This window comes from Balaenoptera ricei, chromosome 1 (assembly GCF_028023285.1).
Source record: "Balaenoptera ricei isolate mBalRic1 chromosome 1, mBalRic1.hap2, whole genome shotgun sequence".
Lineage (NCBI taxonomy): Eukaryota > Metazoa > Chordata > Mammalia > Artiodactyla > Balaenopteridae > Balaenoptera > Balaenoptera ricei.
Window position 1 is genome coordinate 99,963,858 of NC_082639.1, and position 14,311 is coordinate 99,978,168.

General features: G+C 41.4%; 1 protein-coding gene across 6 annotated transcripts in view; it reads left to right on the forward strand.

Annotated features, from left to right (window-relative positions):
* The first annotated feature begins 2,583 nt into the window (after window positions 1-2,583).
* MAGI3 (membrane associated guanylate kinase, WW and PDZ domain containing 3) overlaps window positions 2,584-14,311 on the forward strand; it is a 255,902-nt gene continuing 244,174 nt past the window's right edge. For all 6 annotated transcript variants that reach the window (XM_059928156.1, XM_059928164.1, XM_059928174.1 and 3 more), the window contains exon 1: window positions 2,584-3,453. In XM_059928156.1, coding sequence (XP_059784139.1) covers window positions 3,138-3,453 — 316 coding nt within the window. In that variant the 5' untranslated portion in view covers window positions 2,584-3,137. The remainder of the gene's footprint in view (window positions 3,454-14,311) is intronic.

The window sequence follows — 14,311 nt, forward strand, 5'->3', positions numbered from 1 at the left end:
GTGGCAGACACTGTTGGGTGCCTACTTAACTATTCCCTCTTTCTCCTCTGAAACAGAACTCCTATTTTGCTTGGGCGTGACTCATAATTAATGAACTGTGGCAATTCCATTTTCTTTTGTCAGTGACTGCTCTGAAGTGGGCACGTGACCATTTTCTGGCCAATAAGGGAGATTCTATGGCGGGGGGGGGCAGTCTGGGAAAGATTTTTCTCCTTCATAAAAATGGGAGCAGTGGTGCCTTTTCCTCCCTTCCTGCTTGTACAATGACCTCTGAGGATGTGATGTCTGGAGCTGTGGCAGCCACATTGCAATCTAGAGATGACAAGCCTGGAGATAAAAGCCAACATGAACGTGATGTTAGACAGCAGGCACAAAAAGAGCCTGGGTCCTTAATGATATGATTGTGCTGCTGAACTAACCCCGAGACTACTTTCATCTGAACCTCATGTTAAAGATGTAATAAATAACCCCATGCTTTAAGCTACTGTTAGATATTCTGTTCCTTGTGGCCAAAGGTATCCTGATGGATAAATTCTGGGCAGGGAAGATGTTTTCCCAGAACTGCTGCAAAAATAAATGAGGTGGAGGTTATCACGACTTCATCCAGGAATCTGTTAGTGTAGGTAGTAGTTCAGAAAAAAATACTCCAGCTTTGCCTCAGATCTGGGTAAATCTGAGCAATCCACATGATGTCTGTGCTAGGTATTTTCCTTTTTCTCTCCAGATGCGCTGCTTCCTCTTCTCTGTGTGATTGACTGATAGGGACCGCTTCAAAAGGCTCTCTTGCCCTCTGGCTCCTGGTTGGATTTGGTTATTGGGATGTAGCAGCAGGAGGACGGAGGAGGGAGGTGAGAGATAAATCCTCCAGCTTTGTCCTTGGGTGATTACTTAGGCTGACTGCATCCCTGACTGAAGGTCACAGGCTCCTGTCAGGCTGCCTTTTCTGTGATGAGTTTTGGTAACTGTTCCCTCCCCTTGCTTCTATAGCTCTAGGAGCTTGTAGCCCCAGGGTTCCACACTTCTCTTGTGGTTTCCCACACCCTGTCCACATCTTTGTAAAGTACCATTTGTTTCCTGCCTAGGCCCTGACTGATACAATGGTGTGAACAAAATCACTGCTGCTGTTGAAGCTTGGGCCAGTCTATCTGAGATGTGGTGAGATACTGTGGAGTTATTCATAGTTTAAAAAAGGGCTTTCCCCAACCATTAAAGGGAGACAGGAGACTACATAAATAAGTGTCATACTGCAAAAGTGAAAGTATCATAGCTCAGAGAAAACACTTTCCACCTGAGGACAAGGTATCAGAGAAGGTGACCTGGAAGAGATGGCATTTGGGCTGAGGATGGATAGAATTGTTTTAAATACAAAGACAGGGGAGAGTGTGAGCCAAGTCAGGGAGGAGAGAAAGCTCAAGAACTGTTTGTGAAAAATTAGTGCTGGAAGGGATCTAAGATGCCCTTTATTCACTGTTAGTTCTCGCTCCACCTCCTTTACAGGTGAGTAAACTTGAAACTGAGATTTGGCCAAGGTCAAACAGCAAGTAAGCAGCATTCCAGGACTCCAGCCCAGGTCTGCTAGCTACTAGGCTGGTTCCTAATCCACCTTCTACCCCACCCCACCCTACCTCATCTCAAGCAGTCTTACTTGTCAGTCTCTCCTGTTAGGCTGTGACCTCCTAGAAAGCAGGACCTCCGTTTTCTTCATCCCTGAACCCCAGTATCTAGCACAATGTCTGATAAAGTCATACTTCTCCTTATCAGCTACTAAAGGGTAAGAAGTACCCACCCCCTGTCAGGCACTACATTGATGTTTTATATGTACCTCATGTAATCTTCACAACTTGGAAGGGTATAATTATCTCCACTTATCAGCCGAGGATGCCGTGGCTCAGAGAGGTTGTCTAATATGCGTGAGGTCACACAGCAGTATGCAGGACTCTATTTTACCTTCCATCAACCAGACTCCGGTGTCTTTGCCTCAATGGACATTCAATAACTTTTGTTGAAGAAATGAACGAACGAGAAACATCTACTCATTGTAAGTGGTCGGCTGTAACTGGCCACCCCGAGGCTCCGCCACCTCTGCCCTGGGACTCAGCACGTCGTCTCCCCTTCAAAGTACACCCGCTTTCCTCTGTGCCCCGTGCAGGCTTCCAAGCTCCTTCCCCCACTCTGCCCGGCTTGCCAGCCACGCCTCCACTTCGGGGAGTTCGGTTGCTCTTCCTATCCGAGTTTTCTCCTGGCTCAGCCGCTGCACGGAGGGCCTCTCTCAGCCCTGCGATCTGGAGCCGGTCCCTCTCCCCAGCCCCTCCTCTCTCCCTCCCTCACTCTTCAAACTTCTTTTTTCCACCCTCTTTAAACTTCAGTCATCCTAGTGCCCGCCTCCTCCACTCCCACTAACCAGTCGGTGGTTCTCGTTCTCGTCAAGGGTCCGCCTCCTTCCCGCCGGGGGCCAATCCCCGGCGAGGGAGTCGAGTGCGGGGCTCGTTCCCAAGCGCCTGGCCCGTGACGGCAGCGCGCCGGGCGCCGCGCGGCGGGAGGGGGCGGGGCTCTGGATGAGGGATGGGCGAGGGCGGGGGGAAGGGAAGAGGGAGGAGGAGGAGGTTGCGGCGGGTTTGAAAGCGCCAGTTTCCTGGCAGCTTGGGCAGGCGTTGGTCTCAGCGCTCCAGCTCCGCAGCGTCCACGATCGATCCTGCGACGGGTCTACGCGCGCTTCTGCGCGCCCCCGACGGATTTTTCCCGTTCCGGCTCTTCCCCCTTTACCTCCCCGCCCCCTGCTTCTGCCTTTCCCGCCGCTCCGGCGCGGAGCCCGGGGGCCAGCGGTCGGCTGTGACCCCGCCCGAAACCCCTCTGGAGCTGCCCGGGGACAATCCCCTTCTCTTTTCTTCAGCCTAACCCGGCTGGCCCTCGCGGAGCCCGGCCAGCCCCGGGGAACGCCGCCGGGCGGGGCGTCCGAGGGGCGTCTCGGGGCTTGGAACGGCCCGGCCCCCAGCGGGCTGTGGTCAGGGGGGTGCCGGAGCGGCGAGGCCCCCTCTCCGGGCTGCGCGGGCCGCCCGGGGCCCCCAGGGTGAGAGGGGGCCGGAGCGGCGCCCCCGGCGCCCGCGCGGGGTCTCCCCCATGGTGCAGCGGGGTTCGGGATGTCGAAGACGCTGAAGAAGAAGAAGCACTGGCTCAGCAAGGTGCAGGAGTGCGCGGTGTCCTGGCCCGGGCCCCCGGGCGACTTGGGCGCCGAGATCCGGGGCGGCGCGGAGCGCGGCGAGTTCCCCTACCTGGGGCGGCTCCGCGAGGAGCCAGGCGGGGGCACCTGCTGCGTCGTCTCGGGCAAGGCGCCCAGCCCGGGGGATGTGCTGCTGGAGGTGAACGGGACGCCTGTCAGCGGGCTCACCAACCGGGACACCCTGGCTGTCATCCGCCACTTCCGCGAACCCATCCGTCTCAAGACTGTGAAGCCAGGTACGCCAGCCCTGCCTTTCTGTCACGGGGTGGGGGGAGTCCGGGGTAGGCGTCTGGGGAGCGGCGGCCCCACCCCACCGCTTGTCGTCCGGGGTAATCTTAGACCTCCTGGGTGTGCCGGGCTCCCTGTCGAGGGGGAGGGGTGGCGGTGGTGATTCCCATTTTGCCGGTAGGAAAACTGAGCTCTGGCTTGGCCGGGCTGCTCTGCTAGCTGTCACAGGATTGCCACCAGAAGCTGGGTTTCCTTAATTTGTAGCTCCATCTCCCACCGCAGTTTCTGACTAGAGGAAAAAACCAGCGCTTTTCTGCTCTCCTTTGTGGAAGAGGTCCTCAGGATTGTAGCATTTTCTTTGGAACAGTCTTAGCGCATTTTGTAATAGGGGAAAAGATCTTTACTACTAAGGCACTTGGTGCCAAGGTTACCACCTAGTGTACCTGGGAGAGCTTAGCTCCTTCAGTGTTTCTTGCACACTAGCAATACCTCCGAGCTGACAGCCTAACTCTTGTCAGCCCAGGTGGTTCAGGTGTCTGGGTACCGATGGTGTGCAATATGCGATTCGTGGCAGAATGGTGTGTTCTTGCAGGGAGCTGTTGAATAGTCTGGGTTTCCAAAGAAGACCTAGGTGCCTCCTAGGAGTAAAATCTTTTGTAAATCTTTGATTTTACGGAATTTTGTTGAAGTGGTGGGTTGCAAAGGCCCCTATTGCCCAGGTGTCTTTTATGCCAGTAAAATCTGCTGCAGAGCTCGTTACGTTTATAGCATACTTGCCAGTTTCAAAGCATTGATCAGACTGCGTACAGTGATATCTGATAGGAGGTAATAGCCCTCATGTGTTTGTTGTTTACAGCATCGCTGGTGGTTTCAGCATTGGCAGAATGTGATTCTGTTTCCTGAGATGTTTGTAGGGGAGAGAATTATGACTACAACGTTAATAGAAATCAAACTTTTTTCTGAACGTGTTCTACTGAATATACAGTGCCTCAAAATATAATGGTATGCTTAATTATGACTTGGGCTAGAAAATCAGTCCATCTCTACACTGCAAAATGCTAGAAAATTCTGGAGAAAAATTTAACATGTTGTCTCCCTCACATTTTTTTTTTTTTCTTCTTTCTCAGCAGCTCACTTTAGAAATATCTCTTTAGTAGTCCTTAGGCTTAATGGGAACTGATGGCTTGTGCTGCAATATCCATATGTGTGTGTATTGTGGATGTATACACACACACACTCACATGTCCCTGCAATCTTAAGATTTTCTTCATATGGTCTATTCCATCACATTCATTTTAAGCTTATGGGTTTATGTGAGGTTTTCTTTTTATTATTAATTTAAAAAACTTTGGCGGACTTCAGACATCTTTTTCTGTATATATATATATATATATTTTGAATTAAAAAATTCTTTCTTAATTCAAACTTTTAGAGCCATATATGAAGCGTAGAGGAAAGGCTTTGGGGGCTATAATTCAGCCAGTCAGGCACTCTCTGTAATATGCAAAATACTATATATACAGCATTACTGGTCTAAGTGCGATTTAGTTCAAATCCCATGAGTTAGGGAGTAATGAGAACATTTGCATCATTGCTTTGTGTTTTGTTTTGATTAGTTGGGGGCATATACGAGAGTATAACTTATTTTCAAAAATAGTTTAAAAGATGATAGAGGAGGAAGTTGATATATTCTCAAGTTATTGTGATTCTTTTAGAAGACTGGGAAAATGTGTCTTTCATTGATATTAATCTGGTCCGCATGTTGTTCATTTTCTCAGCCTTTATATAAAATTTAAGAAAATAATTCAAAGTTTAGAGTGTAGTCAGTAATGTTACTTAACTGTGTTTAAAAAAAAAAAAAAAAGCCCCAAAATGTAGTTGACATTTTTGTAGTAATAAAAATTTTCCCTCTTGCATATTGTCCTATTTTAAATGTTTAGCCAAAATAAAGTGTACTGGGTATAGCACATTTTGTAATCAATAATAAAAGTTCTGAATAGTACACCTATTTTTTAAAGATATACTCTGCTTCAATAATTTCTAAAGGATACCACTATATGTCATCTGAGATTAATATTCTTGTTTCTAAGCAAGTTGTTGATTTCTTTGAAAAATAGCATTCTTTGTTTCTTAATAGCCTCATGTTAGGCATTATATTAAATTGTTTCTTAAATGGCTTTACATAAACAACATTTGCTATAAAGTAGCAAGATTTTTGCAGGTTTAAGCACATGACTTTAAATATTAGAAATTAAGAACTTGAAGAGATTATTTGTAAAACTTTGAGTGTGATTATAAACAGCATATATATTATCTCCAGAGGAGGCAAAGATTTTATACTGTTGGGATTAAATTTGAAAAGTATGAAAATACAGAGTAAGGGAATTTAAAAGGGAACTTGCCCTGCACATTGGAGTTTTTTTCCCCTCCTTTTATCTAAACTTTGTGAGAGAAATGAATTTTTCAATTTAATAAGGTATTTTAAAGTGTACTAATTAGCACTCTGTCTCTTGTCTTGATTAATAACTCTTTATTAAATTATATCTATAACATGCCATTTAGAAACTAGCACAATGCAAGAGTAGATTCAGCCATTTCTATAAGATGTATTATTAGTGGGCAGTGACCTCATATTGTCTTCTGACAGAGTCCACGGTGGAAGGATGAGCTGGACTGTAGGACATGACTGGTATAGCGCCGTTTCTTTCTTGATTTCTCCTTTCATCTAGTAGATGTTAAAGGGAGCTCAGCCAAAGCCAGTACCCTCACCCAGATGATTTAACAAGGGTTCTTTCTGGTAGTGACTATCTTTCGCTTTGACTTGGGGTTTTATTTATTTATTTTCTTTTGTTCTAATCTTTAATGGAGATTTGAAAGTAACTCTTTAAAATATGGTTCCTAATCTGAGGCTTTTGTGAGAGAATTAGGAAATTTCTCATTGAATTCTTCTTATTAATGTAGTACTTAGCATTCAGTACTTTCCTGCTCCACCTAATTCTTGGCTCAAATTGTCACCTGTTTCTTAATTACAACCTTGTCATTTACTTTTCTGCAAGAGAAAAGTTTTCACTTGAATTTGAACTTTGTATGTTCCCTGTAGTAAAGGAAGTTGAACTTTGGACCTCTGGTGGAATTGTTTCATGATATAGTCCTGTGACCAGGATTAGTTTCTTTGATTTTACTTCAGAGTATATTTTTAAACAATTTCTATTCTGATTAATGATAGAAGCAGTTAATTGTATTCTACAATTCCCCAAACTATGATCGTGCAGAGTTTTATGGAATATTTGCTTCATATATCTTAAACACACATTTCAGCAGTTGTAAATTATGTGGACTTTATTCCAGAGATTAAGTATTGATACAATAAGTACATGAAGTCCTTGTCTACTGCTTTATCATGCACATAGTGCATTTGCTACCCTGTCTGGTACTATATCTAGAGATAAAAATCATGAGGAACAATCTTTCAGTTGTTTAAACAAAAGCTAATTTGAATCTTGTTTAACGTTAATTAAATGTAGGTAAAAGTCTTCACCACTGACTCTTTGAGACACCCAGTTTATAAGGGAATTTTGTTAAAATGAGCACATTCCTAGAAATACTTTCCCCATTGGTGAAGAAACATTACGAAATGCTTTCAAATAAGGATTTTTTTTTTTTAACATCTTTATTTAAGTAAGGATGTTTATGTTATGCCAGTAATGAATAACTCTACCCCTTTATTCTCTTAACTTTTGGATCTTTTTATTACTCTTTTTGGTTTAGTGGGTTATTTGGGACTTGTGGTGAGTTCTTTTTAGGTGGTTGTAACATTTAAAGAAGGGAAGGGTGAGAGAAATTGCTAGCCTGGGAGGTTTGCAATTCAAAAAAATTCTCATTACCTTTTCTTAAACAATAGAAACACCAGACTGGGTGAGGCAGCCCCTTTGTTAGGGAAAATAGTATCAAATTTTGATAAACCTTAAATTTGAAACTTTCCTGCTTTTTGAAAGTTTGGTAACAATTTTTGGGGTCTCAAGTTGGTTTTAATAACTCAAGGTTTGGGTTCTGGACCCTATTCATTGGCACCTTCAATTCAGATGACTATTGGGCTTATACCACAGTGGCAGAACAAACAAACTCTTTACGTTTGGCTCTTTCACTTTTCAAATCATTTTTATTTTATTCAGTTTAATGCTAAAACTGATTTTTATGGAACATAACTCTGTGTTCCTGAGGAATATAAATTGTTTTTCTTCTGAGGTCTTGGAATGTACTTCATAAAACCTCTTGTTATGAGACAAATTTCAGTGTTTTTTTTTTTTTTTTCCCGGTCTCTAATTTATACATACACACACACGCACGCATATATGGTAAAACAGATCTCCTCCATTTGTTCGAGTATCTGGCTTATGAAGTCAGTGCATAATCTCAGGTGAATAGTTTCATATAATGCGTTTACTATATAACCCCTAAGTGCTCGTAAATTTTGTGGGCGCTTAGTGTTTGGAGAGTATGTTGCAGGAGAACTTCATTTTTAGGAACCACTCTTCAATATTACCCACCAGTTTCAAACTCTGCCAATTTCCAAGTCAGTTTTTGGTTGGTTTTGATTTGACAAAGGATAACTTTTGGTATTGAAGACTAGAACTGTGTCTTCTATAATTAGTTAATTAGTTTTGTTTCTCTTCTAAAATTGTGAGAAATAATCTCCTTGCAAGACTACATTTTGGTAGGGAGAATGAATGCCATTAATTTAAAACTGTTCTTAAGGGTAAGATTTTCAGTAGCTCGGAGGCTGGTGTCGTGAGAGATTTGTTTGTGGGGGAAGAGAGGCAAGTTCGTTCCTCTTCTCCTTGAACAAATATTCGGAATGTTTTCCCAAAAGTGCTTATTTTACTTTATAAAGAGAAAAAATAAAAGTTCTATTACTGGCGCGCATTCATTCCCTTCTCAAACATTTAGTGGTGAACCCACTGTGTGAGCTAGCACTGGCGATATAAAAACATAAAATATAAAAATGAGTCAGAAATGGCCTCTGTTTTCAGGAAGCTCTCAATTTATTGGGAGCTTCATGATTCATTGGTAAGCAATACCTGTAGTAAGGATTTTACCTTTTTCACTTTTCTCCCAGTACTTAAACAAAACTCTTTAGGTAAGTTTTAGTATGAATTTTGGCGGAAACTGGGGTAATTAATTGGCTGTTCAGCATGCTGTTCCAAAAAGTGGTGTGGAGTTGCATCTTGGAGAGAAAGGGTGCTCAAGTCATGACAAAAAGAGGGAAATCAAATATAAACAAAATTATCTTTTGAAAAGTTCTCAAGCTTAAATTGCCCTTAAAATAGGTTGTATCTGTGTTCTATTTACAGTGTATTTTACAATGCAATTTTGTATTTTATACATTGTGTTTGTATTGTACCATTTTTAGGATGAGTCTTACGTGCCTGCTTTTCCACCTGTGCTGGAACCAGTTGCTATATTTTTGTTGAACACCAGATGAAGTAGTTTGCTTGCGTTAAAGAGATATGTTTTACAAAAAATAACTATCTTTTAATTCGGAGAAATTATCCTCACCTGGGTATGCATAGTGAGTTATAGAAGTTAAATGTGTACATGAAGTGAAAGAAAGGGTTCATTCTTTTTTATGTCTTGTTAGAGTCTTTACCACCAACGCTTATTTTCTGACTTGGATAGTTGGGGAGGGAGTTATGAAGAGTTTTGAACTCAGCCTGGCTTTGAAAGATGGATATCTTGGTTGAGTGGAATTAAGATCCTCTCAGTAGTAGGTAAGAAGCAGAGGAGGAGCAAAACATGGGGCAAGAATGTTCAGTACAGAAAGGTCTACAGTATAGTCCATATCAGGAGTTTTTGTGTGTGTTTCATGTGTGTAAAACTTTATTTTGTGTAAAAGCACAAAACCCACATTATAGAATAATTGCAAAATACAGGGAAAATCATATTGTTTAAATGTGTAGGTAGGTCCGTTATGAATTGTCTCCTATAAGTTTTTTTTTTTTTTTTTAATTAGAACTTGAAATGTTTTTTCTTCTATAAATAATGCTGGTAAGGTGCTTAATGCTATTGAGAAACTCAGTAAGGAATATAGAGGGTTAAACTTTTCTGTTATAATTTATTTGGGGTTTGGGGTTTTTAATATTGTGTAATGGGAATTGGAAAGATATTTTGCTTCAGATTTAATAATTAGGATGCATTCTATTTAGAAGCTTTCCTTCTTCTCGTCTTGGGTATGCAATATGAACAGTAACTGATCTACTTAATTAAAAATTTCTGGCATCTTAGGCCCTTTGCTGTATTTTTTTGCAGAGAATTTTAAACATAATTATTTTTCCTGCTTCAAGGAAGTTTGTGAGAGGTTACCCTGTATCTCATTGTTGTTCTGATTGGGAATTACATGTGACTGTGAAAAATGGGATTTTACTATACATGATGACATTTAACAGAAGTAGTTTTATGAAATGAAAATACTCCAGAAGGGAGGAAAAATAAGCATTTATTAATAAATGCTCTATTTCTGAACTTGAACTGTGTTAAATTGGCTTTGTTTTTTATAGCTTAGATTTCAGCAGGAAGGGAAAGAAATTTCGATTCACGTCAGTTTCTGTATTGGTAAGGATTCTGTACTGAGAATCCTGACAGAAACACCTCTTAGGCTAAGAAGAAATGTATTGGCTTATGTGCATGAAAACCCAGGCATCGGACAGTAAGAGCTAAACTCATGTTCTCAAGGACTGTTACTTGACTTTCTTTCCTCCAGGCTGGCCTCTTTCTGAGCTCCGCGCTGGGTAGCAGGAAAGGTGGCTCTCAACCCCCCAAGTCATACAGAGTCCTTAAAGCTTCTCATCTTTTTTCTGGACTCCAATAACAAATCAAATCTTATGCTGAGACTTTGATTGGCCTTGTGCTCATCACAGACCCATTGTGGAGAGAGGGCCATGGGTATCCTGATTGGTCAGGCCTTGGTGACATGTCCGCTTTTGCAGCTGGGTATAGAAAGTACAGTGTGATTAATAACTGTACCAGAACCCCAAGAGATAAGGGATGGATGCTGGGGAGGCAGCACTGCAGGAAACGGCCTCTTTTAAAACATTTAATCTCTCCTACTTTGAAGCCAACAGCAGTACACGGTGGTCATAAAGCTCTCATTTTTAAAGACCAGATATTGGCTGTAGACTGCGACTGAGGCATTGATTTTACTCAAATATTTACCAGTTTTGATATATTTTTATCAAATATGATCATTTTTGATGTTTTTATCTAAAAACTGCTGTCTCTAAATGCTGGCTCTTTAAACAATTGAGATGTTGCTACCTTAATATGCATAATTTAAAAGTGCAGCTTGGGTTGTTCTTCAGTTTTCTTTGAATTTTTTTATATCAGATAAGATTCTCTAAATCAATGCTGCTTGCTCTTACGTAGATAGAATACTTTGGAGGATCATTTAATTATCTTTGACATTGAGAAAATTAGTCTAGTTAATGCAGTTTTTAAAACTTAACGTTGTACCATTTTGAAAATGAAATTCTAAACCAGTTGCTTTCTAAGATGTTTTGCTTTTAAAACAATGGTCTTTTTAAACATAAATTAAGACTGAATTATTATTGTGTTATTTCTAAGGGCTCCCTAATATTACCTTTTAACCATGATCTCATAGAAGTTATACATAAAGGAACTACTTCACTGACTCTTAAGTTTGAAACACTGCTTAAGAGTGAAATATGAATCTGTTTAATCACCAAAAAAGTTACTGGTACTTGTAGGATAGAGTCTGACCACCTTTGTTAAGTTTTTTCCTGCCTCCACAGAGGTACTTAGAGTAGAGGTGGAGGGTTGAAAGAGAGGGGCGGGTACTCTGAATATCTTTTCTCGCTATTTTTATAGTCTAATTACGGTATTAATGTCTTCAGCTTTGCCATAAAAACAATTTTAACATCATCCTTCACTTTATGTATGACATACACAGTAGGAGTTTGCAGTTTTGCCAAGTGTTGTCTGATAGTTGAACCTTTAGTGAATGTTAAATGTTGGGAGGTTATTGGTAAATACACTTACTGTGCAAAAAAACAAACATCCATGGAATTGGGTGTGATTTGTCAATAAGAATCATAGCAGGGGGTTTGATTTTTAGGTTAGTTTATGTCCCTCTTGGGGTATCTTTAGACCATATTTGGAAAATTTCTGTTCCTACTTCAGAAGCCTGTTAGGACCAGAGTTCTCCAATATTAATTCCATATATTAAGTCATAAAATCTGTTAAAATAATATAGCCTTCCTCACAGAGCCTCTGTAGCTTTTGGCAGAACACTTTGTAAAATATTATTAATTTTAGCTAAGGATACTATTCACTAATTTCAGTGTTTGATTTAAGTTGGAATGTACATACTAATGATTCAGTTACCTTTGAATAGAGTTAGATTTGCTAACTAGAGCTATCTCACAATGTAATGCTGATAAGTGAAATGACACATCAACCTCCCTTTGGTGGCAACTCTAAGTTGACAACCTTGCTCTAAGTCTAATAGGAATATTCTGACTTGGGGACTTGTCATGATAGTGCTAGCTGCCATTTATTGAGTAACCATCATATGTCAGGGTTTTATACACCCATCTCATTTGGTTTATAAGAATGTGTGTGTTGGCATACATGTATTCCTGTAAAAAGTTCATGTATTGTTACTTTCCATGAGTTGGGGATTATCATCTCCCTTTTACACATGAGAAAACTGAGGTTTGGAAAGATTAGCATGTAGGTCAGACAGACTCACAGGAGGACTATGAGCTGAAACAGTTTTGAGTCTTCCTTCTTTGCATTCCAGATAGAATATTATTTCATTATATCTGGAAAATCTCTCTTACTTCCCTTTTCTCTATTAAAAGGAAAAAAACCCCACAATTCTAAATTGTTTGAGTGGGTGTTAAATGCAGTAAAACACTGGGCAAGTACTTAAAATCTTCATTGCTTGGTTCTGTTTCTAAACAAAGTTGTGGCAGTGCAGATTAATCTTTACAGTTCAACTGCATGGTAAAGCAGTTGTTCCCAAGAATTACTGATCAAACAGAAAGTCAGCCTTAATTCTGGCTATCTTTGTCAGAAAATATTTTCAGCAGGTATATGTAAAAGCTCAGATACTTTTAGGATAAATATACTCGTGAAAATTGTGTACTTGAAACTGGAAAGGATATCTTGTTCTTGTGTTTCCTGTTCACTTGCTCTAAAATTCACTCCCCGGGAAGGTGTGTATTAGCACACTTATCTTGAGACAAGTAGCCTAGAAAATGTTCTGAGGAATGTAAGAATGTGTTTTGGAATTAGGAATTTTTAATAAGTATTTAGACTCTGTTCAAAGTATACTTGGCTTAAATAAAATTTAGCCAAGCTAGACAGAAGAATAACTCATGGTATTCAAGTCAATCTCTCTTCTTTCAGCCTTCAAGTACTGCACAGTAAGGTGGTTCCTTTGAAGAGGCAGTTAAAGCGGGCTGTGGAGTACGGGCACCTCTTATTCTTCAAGTGTTTATGCTTTATGTTTTCTATTTGGGCTTAAAGTCAGTCACTCAACTGGAAGGAATCATAGCAATCCAGCCAGTACCCTTTGTCTACAGATAAATAAGTTGAGGTTTAGCAATGGCAGGTGACCCTGCTTAGCACGAAGCTGGCAGAGCAGGACTAGAACTCAGGCTCCTTTTATTGTTTTGGTTTCTGGCAGGAGAATTTCTGGAAGAAATTTGTGAAAAAAAAAAAAAAAGAATTAGCCTGGTTAAACATTTTCTGTCTCTTTATGAAATCTGCATTCTTTTGGAATTAAGTATAGCATGCTGACTCAGTTTGTTAGGCCATCAGCATGCATGAGTGTCGTTAGAGACAGTGGTAACCCAGAAGTTGGAGCACAAGAGAGAATTGTAACCGTTACATGCCTCAGGTTTTCAGGGCATTTTTAGCCTTCCATAATGCTGTAGCTTATGGCTAAGATTTAAATAGTCAGAAAATTGTTAGCTGGTGTAACAGCTGAATACTTAAGTATTTTTTGCTGTTAGTTGTTTTAGCTTTGAAAAATTTTTCTTATCAGGAAGATTCTTTACAATGCTTTCAGGAGAGTCCTTCTGAATGGGTGCTGCTGTGTGGTAGACCGCTATTCCTGTCCCATCCTTGCCTCTCCCTGGAGGGGTGATGAATTCCTCTGATTTAGAGCCAGCTATACTTTGATTTGTTTTCTCCCCTTGACTGACTAGGGGATGCAGTGGGGGAAGATGAGTTTTAGGGCCAGGGACTGCTCAGGGATGTGGTGGATGAACCATCAGGGGCACTTTTGGTTCAGGGTCCTTGAGCTTGTCTGGCTGTAATGAAAGTTGACATAACTGCCACAACTGAGGGACTGTGCTCCTGCTGGGTACAGGGCAGGTAGATGTCTCAGGTTATGGTGAGCTGGCCACAGCAGAGGAGAAGGTATCACCTATGTGAGACAAAACTGAAGAAAGGGGCTTGCGGTGGCCGTTCTGGGGAGACTGATGGGAATGGTGACATCTTGCTTGGGCCCTTTTTATGTCTGTGAAAGAACAACATGAGTGCAGACATGAAAAAAAACCTTTCTGTATACAGTCAATCCCCCATGAACTCCTTTGCAGTATCTGTCAGGGTTCAGTGCAGGAAACAGAAGGGATGCAATGCAGGGAATTTGTTGCTTGGGGAATCTTTGGAGGAGCTGGAGGGCTGGGCTCTAGGCCAGGCCTCTGAGAATGACTTCCAGGACACCTTGGAAGAACTCGCCATGGGAATTGCCACCTCTGCCATAGTCGGGAAAGTGGCAATCAGGAGGTTACCACTGAAACCACGGCAAGAAAATACCGCTGTCGCTGTGATCAAGGGGAT